Consider the following 21,313-nt stretch of genomic DNA (forward strand, 5'->3'; position numbering starts at 1 on the left):
ATGTTTATTCATTGTGGCAGGGGGTTTCACAGTCCACAGGTTTGACACTATTGACAGACTAAGATGTTGCTGTGGTTGCCAATTTGGTATGGCTACCTCAGTGACTGCTCAGTTGGCCACTAGTGCCTTGCGTGTGTGGTTGCCTTGGGTCTTGGGCCTCTCTAGGGAGCCACCTCTCTGGTCAGCTTGGACTCTGCCAGGCTGCTGGATCATGGGGCGGTACCACAGGGTGTGTGGTCTCTGCTGAGCTTCCACCTCCCGTGCTGGACTTCTCCCTGCTCTCTGTGCTCTGGCCCGGGCTGCTGGGATGCGCCGAGGCACCACAGAGCGTGTGGTCTCTGCAGAGCTTACCTTCCCCTGCAGGATGTCTCCCTGCTCTGTGAGCACTAGGCCGGGCTTGGGATGGAGCCAGGTGGTGGCGGTGAAGCCTACCTGCTGCTGGATCGCCCGGCGGCGGCCCCACCACAGGGTGTGTGGACTCTACAGAGCTTCTGTCTCCCTTGCTGGACGTCTCTGTGCTCCGTACGCATTGGGCCAGGCTGCTGGATCGCACGGCATCAGCGTGGTCCCCGTGGAGTTCCTGCCTCCCCTGCCAGACGTCTCCCTTCTCCGAGCGCACTAGGCCAGCTGGGAATAGAGCCGGGTGCCTGCAGTGAAGCCTATCTGCCGGATCGTGTGATGGCAGTCCCGCAGGGCATGTGGTCTTCGCAGAGTTTCTGCCTCCCCCGCTGGACGTCTCCCTGTTCCATATGCACTTGATGTTATGTTTTTATAGTTTAAATCAGTTGATTTGTGGGAGAGAGTGACAGTAGGGACCGTCTATTCCGCCATCTTGACCGGAAGTCAGTTTCTGAGGCTGGGAAGTCCAAAGTCCAAGGAACATTACCTGGTGGTGGCAACAGTTACTTAGGGGTCTCACATTGCAAGATGGTGGAAGCAGAGAGAGCATTTTAGGGAATAGTTTTAGAACCTCTCTATATATATGCTGGACTTGTTTTACTCACTTTATTCTGAAATGTTCCCTTTTCTGCAGTTCTTTGTATTTTTATTATGTCCTTGCCTAATGTAGTCTGCACGTATTGTCTGCTTTTCTTTCTTTCCTCACCGACATCCTTCCACATACCTACCCCAAGCCAGTTATTCCGCTCTTCCCCCTAATACTGATGGGAACAATCTGAAATTTATTCTTTCATATTTTTTTCGTGATCCTATAACTATGCACATATATGTGTAATAGTCATACATACATGTGATGTTTTCAGAAAGATCTTTGTTTTATAAAATTGGAATCAGCATTTGTATTTTGGAAAAAAAAAAGACGTGATGTTTTTCAAATTAAAAACACTTTGGATAGGAACACCTGAGAAAAATTTAGCTTTGCTGTTTTTTAGACGTAGGTAAATTCTTTGAGCTTATAAAATATAAATTGGATTTTAACAAATCATAAACATTTAGCAAAAATTTTAGTGTAGCTATTTTCACATTGAAAAGAATTCTTATTTATTTCCTGTCTTGTTAAAAAAAAAAAAAAAAGGACTAATAGAGGCTTAAAGGCTCCTTTACCTTATTTAGAAATCTTAGTTTCTTGAGATTTTTATATTTAAAATGTAATATTATATGGCCGGCCCAGTGGCACACTTGGTAGAGTGCGGCACTTGGGAGCGCAGCGGTGCTCCCGCCGAGGGTTCAGATCCCATATAGAGACTGGTTGAGCACGGTGTGGTCGCGACACCGAGGGTTGCGATTCCGTTGCCAGTAGCGGTACGGGCGCGACACCGAGGGTTGCGATCCCGTTACCGGTCATGAAAAAAGACAAAAAGGAAAAAAAAATGTAATATTATAGACTGCAGGCTCTGGTCTAGATTATCTGAATCATTATAGTTGGAGAATACAAAATATGATATAGGAAGTGTTTATGTGGTAAATTCACATAGTATTTTCTTCATACGTGAACTTTTTGTTTGGGTACCATCTTTTTAAAAAGTACCTTAGACATTTTCTATATGAAGGGACTTCAAAAAGTTTATGGAAAGATGTGTATTATCTTTTAATTCCATTTTTCATGAACTTTTTGAAGTCCCTTCATACATATAGAACTTCCTTATTCTGCAGAGGATTCTGTTCTAAAGTTTACAGCAAATTTTCTAATTTTTCTCTAATATTTTCTAAATATTCCTATTGGAATATTTAAACAGTTTGATGTTTCTGCTGTTGCAAACAATGCAACAGTGAATATCCTTATACTTGCATCTAACTGCATATGTGCAAGTGTCTCTATACCATAGATTCCTTAGAATAAAATTGTGAAGTCAAAAGGAACATAAATTTTAAGCGTTTGAAGATACCTGAAACTTGTTCCTCTCCTGGTATTTCAAGTCTCATTTTGGTATAGTGGTTAAAAAAGTAGGTTCTGGCACCAGATTCCTTGGATTCTAGTCCAGTTTCTAGGTAACACAAGTTACATGACAGTGGGCAAGTTACCTTACCTCCCTGACTTCACTTTCCTCATTTACAAAATAGGGATATGCATAGTTGTATGGAGTTCTAAGGATTGAATGAGTTACTAGGTAAGGGCTTACAGTAGTGCCTGGCCTATAGTTGGTGCTCAGTAAATGTTAACTATTACTATTATTTTCATTATCATTATTATCTCAGTTCATTTACTCATATCACCTCTCATCCAGTCACTCAGGCCAAATTCTCAGGAGTCAAAAACCCAGGCTCTACTTTCTAGATATATCCTGAATTTAACTATTTACCATCTTCCCTGCTACCACCCTAATTCAAACCATTATCTAATCATAACGATATATTGCTGCTTCCAGTACTGTCCCTTCATGTTTTCCTGTTGGAAACATCACAACTGTCTTTTTAAAGCTCAGATCAGATCATAGTACTCCTGCTCAAAATCCACCGATGGTTTTTCATTGCAATTAGAATAAAATCCAGATTTCTTACCTTGGCCCTCAAAGCCCTCTGCTATTTGTCTTCTGTCTCCCTCTGCCAACATATCTCTTACCACTATCTTCCATGTTCACTATACTTCAACTACAGAGGTATGCTTTTTGTTCTTCAAACATGCCAGAGCATGTTTACACTTTAGCTTGCAGTTCACTTTGAAACATTTCTCCTCTGGTCTTCTAATGGCTATTTGCTTCTTATCATTCAGTCCTTAATTGCATATATTTTTTTTGGTCTATCTATGATAGAAAGTAAGCTCTATAGAGGGACCTTACATTTATCATGTGTTCTTAACACCTTATATAGTACTTGACATGTAATAATAGTTGCTTAATACGTATTTTGTTAGTTGAATGAGTGAAAATGACCATCAGAAAGATTATTCCAACTTAACACTCCAAAACCATTTTTCTATCTCTCCAACACTGGACATATCAAACTCTTAAATTATTATCAGTTTTCTAAGTACAAACTTTTAATTTGTATTGTGTTATTATAAGTAATATTAATTATTGTTTATCAGCCAGTTGTATTCTTTCTGTAAAAAGTATCTATTTACCCATTTTCTACTAAGTCCTTTTCTGAATAATTTATAAGAGCTCACTGAATATTAAGGAAATTAGTTCCTTATATATGTATGTGATATTTCTTACAGTTTGTCTTAAATGTTTTACTTTTTTTAAAAGACATGTTCTTTTTTCACAGTTTTATTTACTTATTTATATCTTAATATTTATTTGTACATATTTGTGGGATACAGTGTATTGTTTCAATACATGCATATACTATACATTGATTAACTGAGAATAGGTAGCATGGCTTTGTACTTGTTAATCCACCACTTTCCCTCCCCACCGTCACACTCCCCTTCTGGCCTCTGGTAAACATTCTACTTTCTACTTCTATGAGAACCACTTTTCTTTTTTTAAAAAAAAATCCATGTATGAGTAAGACATGCATTATTTGTCTTTCTGTGTCTGGCTTCCTCCACTTAACGTGGTAGTAGTCTCCAGTTCCATCCATGTTGCTGCAAATGACAGTATTTAATTTTTTTAAAAATAGCTGAATATGGGCCGGCCCGGTGGCGCACTGCTACAGTGTGCCGCTTGGGAGCGCGGTGGCGCTCCCGCTGAGGGTTCGGATCCCACATACAGACCAGTTCCCACTCACTGGCTGAGCGAGGTGCGGGTGCAGCACCGAGGGTTGCGATCCCATTGCCGGTCCCGGTCCGGTACGGGCGCGACACTGAGGGTTGCGATCCGTTGCCGGACACGAAAAAAAGACAAAAAGGAAAAAAAAAATAGCTGAATATGGGGCCACCCTGGTGGCGCACTGGAGAGTGCGCCGCTTGGGAGCGCGGCGGCGCTCCCGCCGAGGGTTTGGGTCCCATGTGGAGACCGGTTCCTGCTCACTGGCTGAGCGTGGTGTGGGCGCAACACCGAGGGTTGCGATCCCGTTGCCGGTACCCGGTACGGGCGCGACACCGAGGGTTGCGATCCTGTTACCGGTCAGTAAAAAAGACAAAAAGGAAAAAATAAATAAATAAATAAAAATAAAAATAAAAAATAGCTGAATAGTATTCCATTGTATATATATCATAGTTTTTTTATCCTTTCATCCGTTGATGGGCATGTAGGTTGATTCCATCTCTTGGCTACTGTGAATAGTGTTGCAATGAACATGTAGTGCAGGTATCTCTTTGATATATTGATTTCATTTCCTGTGGGTGTATACCCAGTAGTGATATTGCTGGGTCGTATGATAGTTCAATTTTTAGTTCTCTGAGAAATCTCCATACTATTTTCCACAATGACTATACCAATTTACATTCTCACCAGTAGTGTAGGAGAATTCCTTTTTATCCACATTCTCTCCAAAATTTGTTATTTTCTGTCTTTTTTATAATAGCCTTTCTAACTGGAGTAAGGTGATATCTCATTGTGGTTTTAATTTGCATTTCCCTGGCAAGCAGTGATGTTGAACATTTTTTCATGCACTTGTTGGCCATTTGTATGTCTTCTTTTGAGAAATGTCTGTTCAGGTCCTTTGCCCATTTTTTAATTGAGTTATTTAATTTTTTGCTATTGAGTTCCTTATGTATTCTGGATATTAGCCCCTTTTCTGATGTGTAGTTTACAAACGCTTTCTCCCATTCTTTTATTTGTTTGTTTGTTTGTTTATAAAAGATGACGGGTAAGGGGATCTTCACCCTTGACTTGCTGTTATCAGCACCACGCTCTCCCAAGTGAGGTAACCAGCCATCCCTATATAGGGATCTGAACCCGTGGCCTTGGTGTTATCAGCACCACACTCTCCCAAGTGAGCCACAGGCTGGCCCTCACTATCTGCCATTTTGTAGGTTGTCTTTTCACTTTGTTGATTGTGTCCCTTGCTATACAGAAGGGTTTTAGTTTGATGTAGTCCCATTTGTCTTATTTCTGCTTTAGTTGCCTGTGTATTTGGTGTCATGTTCAAAAAAGCACTGTCCACTCCCATTTAGTATAGTGTTTTCCATATGTTTTCTTCCAGTACTTTCATAGTTTAGGGCCTTAAGTATGGGTCTTTAACCCATTTTGAGTTGATTTTTGTGTATGGTAAGAGGGGTCTAGTTTTCAGTCTTTGCATGTGGATGTTCAGTTTTCCCAGCATCATTTATTGAAGAGGCTGTCTTTTTCCCAATGAATATTTTTGGTACCTTTGTCAAAAATCAGTTGGTTGTGGATGCATGGGTTTATTTCTGGACTCTATTCTGTTTCATTGATCAATTTGTCTGTTTTTCTGCCAGTACCATGCTGTTTTGGTTACTAAAGCTATACTATAATATATTTTGAAGAAGTGTTATGCCTCCAACTTTGTTCTTTTTGTTTAAGATTGTTTTGGCTATATATGGCGTCTTTTGGGGTTCCATACAAATTTTAGGATTGTTTTTTCTATTTGTATGCAGAATGTCATTGGTATTTATATAGGGATTGTGTTGAATCTGTAGATTGCTTTGGGTAATATGGACATTTTGATGATATTAATTCTTCCAATCCATGAACAGCCTCTATATTTCTATTTATTTGTGTCATCTTCAATTTCTTCTTCTTCTTCTTCTTCTCCTCCTTTTGGGGGGGGAGGGGAAGTAGCTATTGTGAAAGGAATTATTTTCTTGATTTCTTTTTAATATATTTTATTATTAATGTATAGGACTGGTATTGATTTTTGTGTGTTGATTTTGTATCCTGCTACTTTACTGAATTCATTTATTCTAGTAATTTTTGGTGGAGTCTTTAGGGTTTTCTATGTATATGTCATGTCATCTGCAAATAGGAATAGTTTGACTTCCTTCTTTCTGATTCGGATGCCCTTTATTGCTTTCTTTTGTATTGCACAGGCTAGAACTTCCAGTACTATGTTGGATAAAAGCAGGGGAAGTAGGCATTCTAATCTTTATCCAGATTGGAGGAAAAGCCTTCAATTTTTGTCCATTCAGTATACTAGCTGTGGGTTTGTCGTATATGCCCTTCACTGTGTTAAGGTATATTCCTTCTATTCCTTGCATCCCTGAGATGAATCCCAGTTGGTCCTGGTGAGTGATCCTTTTAATATGTTGTTAGATTCTGTTCATTAGTATTTTGTTGAGGATTTTTGCATCTATGTTCATTAGGAATATTGGTCTACAGTTTTCTTTTTTGTTATATCTTTTCTGGTCTTGGTATGAGGGTAATGCTGGCTTCAAAGAATGAGTTTGGAAGTATTCCCTCCTCTTCAGTTTTTCAGAAGAATTTGAGAAAAATTGGTATTAGTTCTTCTTTAAATGTTTGGTAAAATTTAGCAGTAAGGCTGCTTGGTCCTGGGGTTTTCTTTTTTGGGAGACTTATTACTGCTTCAATCTCATTACTGGTTATTGGTCTCTTTAGGTTTCCTAATTCTTCATAATTCAACTTTGGTAAGTTGTATGTGTCCAAGGATTAATCCATTTCTTCTAGGTTTGCCAGTTTGTTAGTACATAGTTGTTCATAATAGTCTCTTATGATCCTTTGTGTTTCTGTGGTATCAGTTGCAATGTCTCCTTTTTCATTTCGGATTTTATTTTGAGTCTTCTCTCTTTTTTTCTTTGTTATCCTAGCTAAAGGTGTATCAATTTTATCTTTTCAAAAAAACCAACTCTTTGTTTTATCAATCTTTTGTATTTTTTTTAAATCTATGATTCATTCATTTCTGCTCTGATCTTTGCTATTGCTCTCCTATTGATTTGGGGCTTAGATTGTTCTTGTTTTTCTATTTCCTTGAGGTGTAACATTAGGTTGCTTATTTAAAGTCTTTCTAGTTTTTCAATGTAGATATTTATTGCTATAAACTTCTCTCTTAAAACTGCTTTTGCATAGGTTCTGGTATGTTGTGTTTTCATTTTCACTTAGCGTCAGGTATTGTTTAATTTCCTTTTTAAATTTCTTCTTTGACCCATCTATTATTTAGGAGCATGTGGTTTAATTTCCACTGTATTTGTACAGTTTCCAGTGTCCCTTCTCTAACTGATTTCTAGTTTTATTCCATTGTGGTTCAACAAGATAGTTGGTATGATTTCAGTTTTTTTTCCTTTTTTTTTTTTTTTTTATCTTTTTTATCTTTTTTACTGACCGGTAACGGGATCGCAACCGTCGGTGTCGCGCCCATACCGGGGACCGGCAACGGGATCGCAACCCTCGGTGTTGCGCCCGCACCGCGCTCAGCCAGTGAGCGGGAACCGGTCTCCACATGGGATCTGAACCCTCGGCGGGAGCGCCGCCACACCCCCAAGCAGCGCACTCTCCAGTGCGCCACCGGGCCGGCCCTGATTTCAATTTATTTAAATTTGTTGAGACTTGTTTTGTATCCTAACATCTGATCTATTCTAGGGAATGTTTCATGTGCTGCTGAGAAAATGTTTATTTTGCAGCCATTGGATGAAATGTTTTATAAATACCCATTAGGTCTTTGGTCTAGAGTAGAGATTCTAACATTCTCTAATGTTTTTTGGTTAATTTTCTGTTTGGATGATCTGTCCATTGCTGAAAGAGGGCTATTAAAGTTCCCAACTATTATTGCATTGGAATCTATTTCTCCCCTTAGGTCTAGTAGTATTGATTTATGTATCTGGATGGTCTGGAGTCATGTGTGTATATATTTAGAATTGTTATGTCCTCTTGTTGAATTGATCCCTTTATCATTATATAGGGATCTTCCTTGTCTTTTTTTTTTTTTTACTTTTCTTGGCTTAAAATCTATTTCATCCTGGCCGGCCCGGTGGCGCACTGCTACAGTGCACCGCTTGGGAAGCGCGGCGGTGCTCCCGCCGAGGGTTCGGATCCCACATACAGACTGGCCGCTCACTGGCTGAGCGAGGAACGGGGGCAACACCGAGGGTTGCAATCCGTTGCTGGTCACGAAAAAAGACAAAAAAAGACAAAAAAAAAAAAAAAAAAAAAATCTATTTCATTTAAGAATAGCTAGTCCTGTCTTTTTTGATTTGCATTTGCATGAAATATATTTTTCCATCCCTTCACTTTCAGTTGATGTTTGTTCTTATAGATGAAGTAAGTTTCTTGTAGGCAGTATATTGTTGATCCTTGTTTTAAAATCCATTTAGCCCCCATGTCTTTTAATTGGGGAATTTAATCCATTTACATTTAGAGTTATTATTGATATATAGGGACTTGTTACTACCATTTTATTACTTTTATTCTGGTTGTTTGTAGATGCTTTTTCACTTTTTTCCAGTCTTAAACTTTCTTCCGTTTTTATTAAGTGGTTTTGTCTGGTAGTGTATTTTGATTTCTCCCTATTTATTTTTAGTATGTCTATTATACGTTTTTGTGTTATGGTTACTATGAGGCTTACAAAGAAACATGTTATAGTTATAAAAGATTATTTTAAACTAATAACAACTTAGCTTTGGTCACTAAGGAAAAGGAAAAAACCAAAGCCACCTGTAAGCTTTAATGTTGTTCCGCCCCCACGCTTTTTGACATTTTGTTTCAGATTACATCTTTTAATATTGCCTATCTCTTATAGGGTTGTTGAATTTGTTATTATCTTGTTGGTTTTGTCCTTTATTCTTCATAGTAAGGGTATAAGTGGTTTATTCATCACCCTTACAACACTGGAATATTCTGAGAATGTGTACTTTCTTTACTAGTGAGTTTTGTACCTTCAGATTTTTTTGTTACACTTTAGTGTTGTCTTCTTTCAGCTTGAAGAGCTCCCTTTAGCGTTGTTTTAATCTGTTTGTGTTGCTATAACAGAAATACTTGAGACTGGGTAATTTATAAGGAAAAGAGGTTTATTTGGCTTACGATTCTGGGACAGCTGCATCTGGCATGGGCCTCAGGCTGCTTCTACTGATGGCAAAAAGTGGCAGGCAGCTGGCGGGTACAAGCAGATCACATGGTGGGAGGAAGCAAGAGAGAGGGGAGGTGCCAGTGTCTTTTAGACAAACAGCTCTGGTGGGAACTAATAAAGCGAGAACTCATTCATTAATCCTCCCTCCCCCCAGGAGAGCATTAATCCATTCATGAAGGATCCGCCCCCATGACTCAGTCAGTTTCCAACACTGCCACACTGGGGATCAAATTTCTGCATGAGTTTTGGAGGGGACAACACATCCAAACTCTATCAAGCATTTCTTGTAAGGCAGGTCTAGTGTTGATGAATTCCCTTAGCTTTTGTTTGTCTGGGAAAATCATTATTTCTTCTTCATATTTAAAGGTTAGTTTTGCTGGATACAGAATTCTTGGTTGATAGTCTTTTTCCTTCATCGCTTTGAATATATCACCCCACTGTATCCTGGCCTGACGGATTTCTACTGAGAAATCTGCCAAGAGCTTATTGGGGCTCTGTTGAATGTGTGTTTCTTTGCTCTTGCTGTTTTCAGTATTCTTTGGTGTTTGATGACTTGATTATGATGTGCCTTGGAGTGTTTCTCTTTGGATTGAATTTGATTAGTGACCTTTGAGCCAGGGTGCTGTCATTTTTCTCCATACTTGGGAAATTTTCGTTCATTACATCTTTAAATATGCTTTCCAGATCTCTTCCTTTTTTTTTCCTTTGGGTACACTAATTATGCAGAAGTTACTTGACTTGAATGAGTCCCATCCATAATTACTGCAATTCTGTTTTATTTTTCTTCTTCTTCTTTTTTTTTTTTTTTTCCTTCCCCTCCTCTGATTGGATAATTTTATATCTTCTGTCTTTGAGTTCACTGATTCTTTCCCCTTTTGGTCAAGTCAGCTTTAGGAGCTTTCTTTCAGGCTTTTCAGTTTAGATAATGTATTCTTTATTTCCAGGATTTTTTTTTTTGATTATGTATATTTATGGAGTATAAAGCTGATAGTCATAACTTGTGTCCAAGATGTGATGATCAGACCAATGCTATCAGCATGCCTATTACCACAAATTGCCATTATTCCCCATGGCCCCTACTCAGCATCTCCCCAACCTCCCTCCCCCTCCACCCCCAGCATCCCGAGATATGTTCTCTCCCTCTGCCAGTCCAAAGCCCCACTGTGATCTTTCTTTCTTTCCTTCTTTCTCTCTTAGCTCCCACTTATGAGTGAGGACATGTGTTTTTCTCTCTATTCCTGGCTTATTTCACTTACATAATTTTCTCCAAGCTCATCCAGTTGCTGCAAATGGCAGAATTTCATTCTTTTTTATGGCTGAGTAGTATCCCATAGTGTGTATATACATTTTTCTTATCCATTCATCCATCAGTGGACACTTAGGTTGGTTCTATATCTTGGCTATTGTAAATAGAGCTGCGGTGAACATGGGACATGATGATTTCCATTCCTTTGGGTATATACCCAGAAGTGGGATTGCTGGATTGTATGGTAGATCTATCTGTAGGTGTTTGAGAAATCTCCATACTGTTTTCCATTGAAGCTGTACTAATTTGCAGTCCCACCAGCAGTGAATTCCCTCTCTCTACATCCTTACCAGCATTTGTTATTCTCAGTCTTTTTGATAAAAGTCAGTCTAACTGGGGTGAGATGCTATCTCAGTGTGGTTTTAATTTTCATTTCCCTGATGATAAGTGATGTTTAGCATTTTTTAAAGTACCTGTTGGCCATTTGAATGTCTTTCTTTGAAATGTCTGTTCAGCTCTTTTGTCCATTTTTTAGTTGGGTTGTTTTATTTACTGTATAGTTGAGTTCTTTGTATATTCTGGATATTAATCCCTTGTTGGATGTATAGTTTGGAAATATTTTCTCCCATTCTATAGGTTGTCATTTCACTCTGTTGATTATTTCCTTTGCTGTGCAGAAGCTTTTTAGTTTGATATAGTACCATTTATTTATTTTTTCTTTTGTTGCTTGTGCTTTTAGAGTCTTATTCATAAAGTCTTTGCCCAGTCATATGGGCAAAGACTTTCTCCTATGTTTTCTTCCAGTTTTATGGTTTCAGGTCTTGTACTTAAGCCTTTAATCCATTTTGAGTTGATTTTGGTATATGGTGAGAGGTACAGGTCTAGTTTCTTTCTCCTGTAAATAAAGGTAGTAGAAGAAAATACATTTTTAAAACATACTGGCTGATTAATTTTAGGCCCTGAATATATATAAGTCTTCTATTGGAGTGTTTCCTGCATGATCTCTCTAAACCTTACTTTTCTCGTGTAAAATGGGAGAGATGATCAGTACATAGATTTGAAGATTAAATGAGTTAATATATATAAAGTGCTTAGTATAGGACCTGACTATAGTAAGCACTCAACAAATTACAGCTATTTTATCTCTTTTAATTCTCACAACAACCTTATTGTTAGGTGATATTGAAGCTCATAATAGTTAAGTAACTTTTCCAAAAGGTAGCACAGTGGTATTTAAACTTAAGTTCACATGACCCCAATGCCATGTTTATGGAAAAATTGAATTAAAAGACAATATGAATGTTTCCACGAGCTTTTTGAGGACCCCTCATATTTCTATGGACCTTAATAATTTATTGATAATAATTATTTTCCAATATTAATAAGGTTAATCCACGAAAATAAATGAGAGTAGTTGAACACCATAGTACCATTTATAGGGAAATAAGACAGTTATAGTGTTTAAAAAGGGAAGCTGTTACACTCCTAGGTATATGCCCAAGAGAAATGAAAAAATATGTCCATACAAAAACCTGTATATAAATGTCCATATCAGTATTATTCATAATAGTCAAAAGTGGAAACAGCCTAAATATCTGTCAACTGATGAATGGATAAACACAATATAACATCCATACAATGGAATATTACTCAGCAATCAGAAGGAATAAAGTATTGATAAATGCTACCACATGGTTGAAACCTGAACACATTATGCTAAATAAAGGAAGCCAGACACAAGGCCACATATTATATAGTTCTGTTTATATGAAATGTCCAGAGAGGGAAATCCATAGAGATAGAAAGTATATTACTGGTGGCCAGGGGCTGGGGAGATGGGCAATGGGAGTGACTACTAATGCAAACAGTTTTTTGGGGTTTGATGAAAATGTTATGGAATTAGTGCTAATGTTTGCAAACTTTGCGAATATATGAAAAACTGCTGAATTGTGTGCTTTTAAAGCAATGAATTTTGTGGTATGAGAATTATATCTCAATTGAAAAAGGAGGAGGGAAGCCTTTTGGTGTTTGAACCTCAGCTTTGCTACTTGCTAGTTATGTGACCTGGACAAGTAACTTTTCAATGTCTCAGGTTTTCTTATCTGTAAAATATATTTAATAGTAGTGTACTCTTCACGGTCTTATTGTAAAAATTATAATTAAAAGCTTGCAAACAAAAAGCACTTAATAAATGTTAGCTATTGTTAGTAATATTTTCAATTTCAGCATGGAGAAACATGAGAAATTCTGATTAACCTTTATGAGAAGAATGTTGTATAGAATGTTCAATATTTGTCACATGGAGTCAGAGGATACCTCTAATCTTTTAATTTATAAGTGAAATAGGAATAAAATGTTCAGTTGAAAATATTTCAGAATTTTCTATATCAGTGTCAATTTATGAATACTAATCTAAACATTTTAATGTTTCACTCATATTTATACTTAGCTTAAAGTTCTTCTTAACAGCTAATGATAATGACTTTCTATATTGAATAAGTTTCATGGTATGGTCTAATTGAAATGTGAGAAAATTGGGGCACTTTGTAATTCATTATTAAACTCTGCTGCCAAGTTTGTTGATTACTTCACTGTCAATTTAAAGTATGTCTTTAATTGATACAGATTCAGCGTTTGTTGGAAGCACAGTCTCTGAACCCTTGTTCCCCTCAGACGACTGCTGTTGATGACACAGTGCAAGCTGCAAGACAGATGGAGTTGATTTCCATGGAAGCACAGTCTTCCCCTGGCTTGAACATGAGAAAAAGTGTAAGCATTGCTGTGAGCACAGGTAATTTCATTTTTTATTCATAAGGAATTTTTTAAAAATGTTTTTCATATCCGCTTTTTGAATTTTTACATTGCAATTGGTTCACAGTTCAATATAACCAAAACCAAGGTGATGAGAGTATAAATTGTTTAGGTCTTTGTGTAATTTAACTCTTTATAAAATGAAACTATACCTGAAAACATATGAAACCACATAACACGATATTGTTTAGTTCTCTTATTTTTCTAGGCTGGACCCAATTCTAATAAGAGAAATCATTTGTAGTTTAAAGGATCAGGAAAGGTTTCATCTGTGCAGTATTATTGAATCTGGGCCTTGAAGGGTATGTAAGATTTCAGTAGGTGGAGTTAAGGAATGAGAGAACAGATTGGATAGAGAAAATAACATGGGCTCAGTGAGAAAACCAAGACTCTGTGTCGTAGTTGTGCTGGTGATAAGAATGACAAGGAAGGGTCATGTAGGGTGTTGATAAGATTTGATAACTAATTGGATGTGGCGATGAGAAAGAGTAAGGACTGAAAAATTGTTACACTTCTCTCTGTAATGGAGACACAAAAAGGGATTACTCAAAGCAACATGAATGCAATGAGAAGCCCAACGGGACTGTATACCTCAGCAACTTCTCTATTAGAAGGAGAAAACTGGGTACAGCCCTGACCCAAAGTTAGCTTCTGTTTTTATTGTAAAGACAAGGAAGTTTCACAAGAAAAATCAGTTGATTCAATCATTTCGAAAGGACACAAAAACATGGGCAGTGTGACAAAAGTTATCTATGGCTAAGTATAGCTTAAGCAATGGAAACTAGTAACATCATTAAAATTAACAATGTGACATTCCAAAGTACAGTTTGTGAAAAGCTAAGTTGGTCAAACTGCAATCATTATCTAAAATATAACCTCTCCTTAAATGATTTAAGCAAAAGTTACATTCTTATGATTAAATCTAAGTATAATTGTTTCTAAAGTTTCCACCAACAAATAGTTTGCCCTTAGCAAACATTTTTTCACATTTTTCCCTTCAGCAATTCTTTAAAATATCTTAACAGGATTGGTATGTCAACTACCTGTTAGCTCTAAAATCATTAAAGTATCCAATCCCATACCTAAACAGTGATTAGAGTTGATTAGATAGGCTTTTGCCCACTGGCTGTAGACCATTGTCTCTTAACCGAGGACTTTTGTCCCATACATGCATTACCTAAAAACCCTATTCTAAAAGTCAAATGAGAATCAAGATTTCTAACCCTCTACAAAAAGTTATTCCAGCTAAATGCAATGTGGTATCCTGAATTGGATCTTGGAACAGAAAAGACATTAGTGGAAAAATTGGTGAAATATATGCAAAGCCTGGAGTTTAATAATAGTAATGTACCAATGTTGTTTCTTGATTTTGACAAATGTATATTGGTAATGTAAGATGATTACATCAGGGGAAACTGAGTGAGGGGAATACAGAAATTCTGTATAATCCTTGCTTTAAATCCTAACATGATGCCTGAAACATGATGTGTGGCGAATAAATAAATGATAGTTGAATGAAGTGATTCACATGTTTGAATTGGTATTTTGAAATAATTTAAGTTCTAAAACATGTTCTACAGAATTCAAATATTTTAAAACTTCATAGATTCATGTTGAGTTATTATTTATATATATGTTGTTACTTATATGTAGTTATTACTTATATGTAGAATAGTCATTTGAACTAAGTGACTTTTAATAGCACACTTATTCTATAATATACTTAACTCCCTAAAAGTCTATATTGATATATAGAAGAGTAGTAGTACCTATCTAGATTTTTCAGAATTGTCTTTTTAAAAAAAGTGAATGCAAAATTAAATCTTGCTTTTATTAATTTATTTTTGTAAAATCACCCAAATAGATCCTCAAAGTAGAAACCATTTTGGCTCATATTTACATTTTGGTTTTAACATTTCTTTAATCCATTATACAAGGGTACTTCGAAAAGTTTGCAGAAAAATAGAATTAAAAGATAATATGAATCTTCCCATGAACTTTTTGAAGACCTCTCATGTATAGCATAATTTCTCAAATTGCAGAATGTGTACAACTCATGGTTCAAAAAATGATTTGGGGTGGTATATAGGTGAATATTTTTAAATTTGTAGGTGTATTTACTCTTATGAGTTTTGGAAGAGATATAAGGAGCACATCAAATCTATGATTTTGCAGAAATGATGAGACTAGATGAAAATAAAGTGAATTAATTAAAAAAACAAAACAGTAAGCAGATAATAACACATTTGCAAGCTTGGGAAACATTTGATTTTTAAATACTTGCCTGATACTGCATATGTTTGATGCATCACTAATACAGTATCCAAAATATTGTATTTAAGGATCAAAACCAGTGAACCTAGGGATTTGTATTTTATAAATTTTCGCCTATTATTTAAAGCAGCAATTTTTAACACACATACCCCACCCCACAAATTATACTGAGGACCTTAATATATAAAGCAGTTCATTTCAGAGCCACTCCTGAAGAGCCAGGGCCCAGGATGTCTCTTTTCCTTTGTCCCCTGATTTTCTTTCTTTCACCTACTTCTGTGTGGCATTTCTAAAGAAATATAAGCTGAAAACAGTTCTAGGTAATTTTTTTTAAAATGTTTTTTAATTTATATTATTTTTTTGTTTTAAAATAATACAGCTAATCTTAACAAACATTTGTCAGAATATTATTTTTATTGTTGAATATTTCTTTCAGTATCTATTAAATCATTTAACCTCCAGGTGCTAGCTTGTTTTGGAATGCAGCAGGTGCTGATCAAGAGCCTGACTCTCAGCTGAAGCAGGATGATACCAAGATTTCCAGTGAGGACATGAATTTTTCTGTTGATATTAATAATGAAGTCACAAGTCCTCCAGAGAGTGCATCTTTGTTAAAAGCAGTTGATATTCCCAGTTTTGAAGAGAGCAACATTGCTGTGGAAGAATTTAATCAGCTAGTTTCTATATCCAAGTAAGGTCTCTTTGATTCAATATTTCATCCTACTTCTTATTTTCTTTTTTCTTTTTAAATTTTATTTTAGGGCCGGCCCGTGGCTCACTCGGTAGAGTGCGGTGCTGATAACACCAAGGCTGCAGGTTCAGATCCCATATAGGGATGGCTGGTTTGCTCACTGGCTGAGCATGGTGCTGACAACACCAAGCCAAGGGTTGAGATCCCCTTACCGGTCATCTTTATTAAAAAAATAAATAAATAAATAAATCTTATTTTAATTGGCATATAATAATTGTATATATTTGTGGGGTATAATGTGGTGTTTTGGTGTATGTTTACAATGTGGAGTGATTAAATCAGGCTAATTAACTCATCCATCACCTCACATACTTACTGTAGTGAAACATTTAAAAATCTGCTCTTAGCAACTTTGGAATACACAATGCATCATTATTTATTATAGTCACCATTCTGTGTGATTTTTCTCTTTTTAAATTCTAGTATTGTTTTGATCTAACTCAGAAACCATTTATTTTCTAAATGCTGTTTTCATTGGTGTCTTTACCTGGTATGTTTTCTATGTAACTGACCATACTGAGCCTTCCAAAATTATTCAGAGATGTCAGTCATTGGATGTGTTAGTCTAGCTGAATCAGAACATCTGAAGAAAACTTCAAAAATACATATGTTCAAGGCCTCACCCTGGAGATATTTCCAAATGGAAATGGGGCCTAAATTTTGTAAAATTTTAAAAATTCTCCATATTGCATTTATGTATAGAAAAGTCTTTATTGTTAAGAGATACAACCTAAATATTTATATGTGAAATGTTATCTGAGATCTGCTTCAAAATAATGTGGAGGAGATGAAATGACTAGGTGTATAGATGAAATGATATTGGCTGTGAGTTAGTAATTTTTGAAATTGATTGTGTATAGTGTTTTGTTAAATAGTTCTTTGAAATTTTTCATTATGAAGTGTTCTATTAAATAAGGATTCCAAAGTAATTCAGATTCTTAGCAAATTTGGAAAACAAATTCAACAAATATTATTTGAGCTTCTGTTATGTGTTACCATAGAACTAGGCACTAGTGATCAAGCAGTAGGTTAGACAAAGCTCCTAACCTTATGGAATTTAACCACATAAGCAGCAAATAATTTAATTTCATATAGTGACAACTGTTCTGAAGGAAATAAAACAGGATGATCAAGTGGAGTCTTAACTGGGATGATAGCATGGGAGTGAGGTGATATATTAAGTAGGGTGTGGTGAAGGAATTCTTCTCTGAGAAGGTGGCATTTGAGCAGTGACCTGAACAATGAGAAGGAGCCAGTCATGAGGATATCTGGGAAAGAGTGTTCCAGGCAGAGGAAATGTCAAGTGTAAAGACCCTTGAGATGAGCATGAGCTTGACAGTCCCAAAAACAAGCCGGAAAGCCAGTGTGGCTGGACATAGTGACTGAGAGGGAGAGTGTATGAAATGAAGTTAGAGATAGAGGCAGCCGCCAAATTATGTAAGACTTCGTAGGATATAAAAAGGAGTTTTGAATTTATTCTCTGTTCATTAAAGCTATTGGAGGATTTTAGACAATGGAGTGGTATGGTCTCGTTTTCATTTTTTGAAGACCGTTCTAGTTTTCTGTAGAAAGGGGGTTAAGAGTGAAAATTGGGAGACTGATTAGTAGACTAAAGACCAAATGAGATGAAGCTGCCTTGGACTTGTGGTGGAAGGGATCAGGTGTAGGATAAATTTTGAAGGTAAAAAAATAATGTGGGTATAAAACCATGTCAGGGTAATATCACATGAAACAGTTAAAAGAAGTGAACTTGGCAGTGAGGTGGCATAGGACCAGCAGTGGGTTACTTTTTTTTTTTATAATAATCCTTGTGATAATATATATATATATATTTTAAAAAAAAGATGACCGGTAAGGGGATCTTAACCCTCGACTTGGTGTTGTCAGCACCACGCTCAGCCAGTGAGCGAACCGGCCATCCCTATATGGGATCCGAACCCGTGGCCTTGGTGTTATCAGCACCGCACTCTACCGAGTGAGCCACAGGCCGGCCCCCATGGACTCTTTTTTTAAAGATGACCAGTAAGGGGATCTTAATCCTTGACTTGGTGATGTCAGCACCACGGTCTCCCAAGTGAGCCAACTGGCCATCCCTATATAGGGATCTGAACCCGTGGCCTTGGTGTTATCAGCACCACACTCTACCAACTTGTGATAATATTTTAAATTTTAAATTATTCTGATTACAATAATAATAAACATGCCCCTCCAGAAATCTAAAGAGAAACATCTCCTTCTTTTAGTATAGTAATATGTTTTAATCATATAATTCAATCAAGTACTCATTTTATGTACCACGGTGTATTAAAAAAATCTTTTGTGTACATCTCCCCCATGAGATTGAGTTCCTACAGGGTAGGGATCATATTCATTTCTCTTATCTTTAGAACTTGACCCAGTGTCTCATTCCCCATATTAGCTTCTTCGTAAATGTTCACTGATGGGAAGAATAATTTAAGGTGAGACCCAAGATAGGGCCATATTTTATTTGAAATAATTGTAGAAACTGAGGCTAAAGAGGAATGAGCTGTGGTTATCTTTATTTATCCTTCCTAATTCTGTAAAGTGCAGACTACTTTCTAGAATTATGTGGGGGTTTTCGAGTTAGAACTTTAAAAATCTGCAATCTGTTGTGGTTTTTAATTTCAGAAACAGATCTGGGTTAATTGACAGAACAAAGTTAATTGCTTCTTCAGAGCAATTAATCAGCTTTATTGATTCCAACACATAAGTAGATGTAAATCTAATCTTTGTTCAGCATAACATATTGATTTGGATTAAATACTATCTCCAATATCCATGGTGATTTTGGTGCTTTTCTAGAATCCTTCCCAAATATTTGGTCTCATTCATGCTGTGGTTTCCACTGCTGAGTATTCATAGATGGCACCTAACTACTTGGGCTTCCCCCTTGGATGTCTTGCTGGATTAGGCTTTCTGGTATTGAAGCAGTCCGTGAAAGAAAAATTTGTTTGCTTTGCAGCTTGATTGGTTATTGATTGCTTTTTCCCAGTGGCAAGTAGTGGTGTGTGCTATTTATAGAGACTTTGTTCTGTTTATATACATATATATGTATATTTTTTCCACTTGCAGTTCTCTCAGTTTAGAGACTTTCTTTTAAAATAATTCTTATTTTTGTTTAGAAGCCATACTTTGGATATACCTAATAATACTTGGCATATTGGAATCATATTTTAAAATTTCTTTTTAATCTTAAGTTTTTTGAGGTTTGAAATCCTTAATGTTTTAGTTATATCTTTTTCAGCTTTTGTTTTTGCTTGCTCGGTTAGACATCAAGACAGATATTTTTAGATGCTGAGCACACAGTATAGCAGAGTGATTAAGAGGAAGGGCTCTGGTGTCAGACTGCCTGGACTTAAATCACAGCAGTATGACCAGAGGCAGGTCTTGTGATCTTTTGGTGACTCCATTTTCTTGTCTATAAAATGGGAATAATAAAAGTACCTATTTCATAAGATTGTTGTGAGGATAAATGAATTGATATATATAAATTAGTAGCTAATTACTGTTATCATTTAGCTAAAAGTGGAATAAGGCAAACTCGGTAACTAACAAAGACTCTCCTTAAAAATGCTTTGCAAGTGCTTGGGTGACGAAAATCCTGCTGAGTGGAAGTAATTCTTTAAAAAGCCATAAAATCTCTGAAGGCTGGATTTCTGCTTCTACATCTGAGAGTTCTGGTGTTTTCATTAAATTAGTTAACCTGGTTGAAGATAAAGGCTGAATCTGATGTTTGGGGCACAGGGGTGAAGCAGAAGATGAAGAGAACTAACAATTATGGATCATCCTCTGTGTATATCTGGTATGGTGCTAGGCACTTTATATCTCCTTTAATTCTGTCTCATTGTTTTCAATCCAGGGAGGTGGATATCATTTTCCCAGTTTTACAGAAGAGGAACCCGAGGCTCAGAGAGTTTAGAGAAATTTCCTCAAGACATAACAGACACACAGCTGTAATATAAATAAGAATATCTGCAACATTAAGAAATAAAAAGGTGCTAAAGGGAGGTAAAAGAAGCAAGAAAACATACTCAGGGTTTTAGAATGATATCATAGAGGAAACATATTTTTATTTTTATTTTTCTATTTTTTATTTTTTATTTTTTTTTGTCTTTTGTCTTTTTCCGTGTCCGGCAACGGATCGCAACCCTCAGTGTTGCCCCCGTACCGGACCGGGGACCGGCAACGGGATTGCAACCCTCGGTGTTGCTCCCTTTTTCCGTGTCCGGCAACGGATCGCAACCCTCAGTGTTGCCCCCGTACCGGACCGGGGACCGGCAACGGGATTGCAACCCTCGGTGTCGCTCCCGCGCCTTGCTCAGCCAGTGAGCGGGAACCGGTCTGTATGTGGGATCCGAACCCTCGGGCGGGAGCGCCGCCACGCTTCCCAAGCGGCGCACTTATCCAGTGCGCCACCGGGCCGGCCCCGAGGAAACATATTTTTAAAATGATCTTTGAGGGGTAGGTAAGATCGACAAGAGACGAGTGAACCAATTAAAAGCATTAAAGCAGTAATTCTTGACTCCATGGCATTTGAAAGTAAAAATAAATCCCGCGCCATTGCCAGTGCAGAATCTCTGGGGGAAGAAGTCCAAATAGTGTTTTGTTTTGTTTTTTTTTTCCCTTTTTGTCTTTTTTCGTGACCGGCAACGGATCGCAACCCTCAGTGTCGCGCCCGTACCGGACCGGCTACGGGATTGCAACCCTCGGTGTTGCACCCGCACCTCGCTCAGCCAGTGAGCGGCCGGTCTGTATGTGGGATCCGAACCCTCGGCGGGAGCACCGCTGCGCTCCCAAGTGGCGCACTGTAGCAGTGCGCCACTGGGCCGGCCCCCAAATAGTGGTTTTTTTTTTTTTTTTTTTTTTTTTTTTTTTTTTTTTTTTTT

At 37.2% G+C, this 21,313-nt stretch overlaps 1 protein-coding gene across 2 annotated transcripts in view; it reads left to right on the forward strand.

Annotated features, from left to right (window-relative positions):
* Positions 1-21,313, forward strand: part of STIL (SCL/TAL1 interrupting locus) — a 67,875-nt gene that overhangs the window by 27,309 nt on the left and 19,253 nt on the right. For both annotated transcript variants that reach the window (XM_008578003.1, XM_008578002.1), the window contains 2 exons: positions 13,196-13,361; positions 16,118-16,346. In XM_008578003.1, the coding sequence (XP_008576225.1) occupies positions 13,196-13,361; positions 16,118-16,346 (395 nt within the window). The remainder of the gene's footprint in view (positions 1-13,195; positions 13,362-16,117; positions 16,347-21,313) is intronic.

The sequence above is a fragment of the Galeopterus variegatus genome, unplaced genomic scaffold (genome assembly GCF_000696425.1).
Source record: "Galeopterus variegatus unplaced genomic scaffold, G_variegatus-3.0.2 Scaffold1617, whole genome shotgun sequence".
Lineage (NCBI taxonomy): Eukaryota > Metazoa > Chordata > Mammalia > Dermoptera > Cynocephalidae > Galeopterus > Galeopterus variegatus.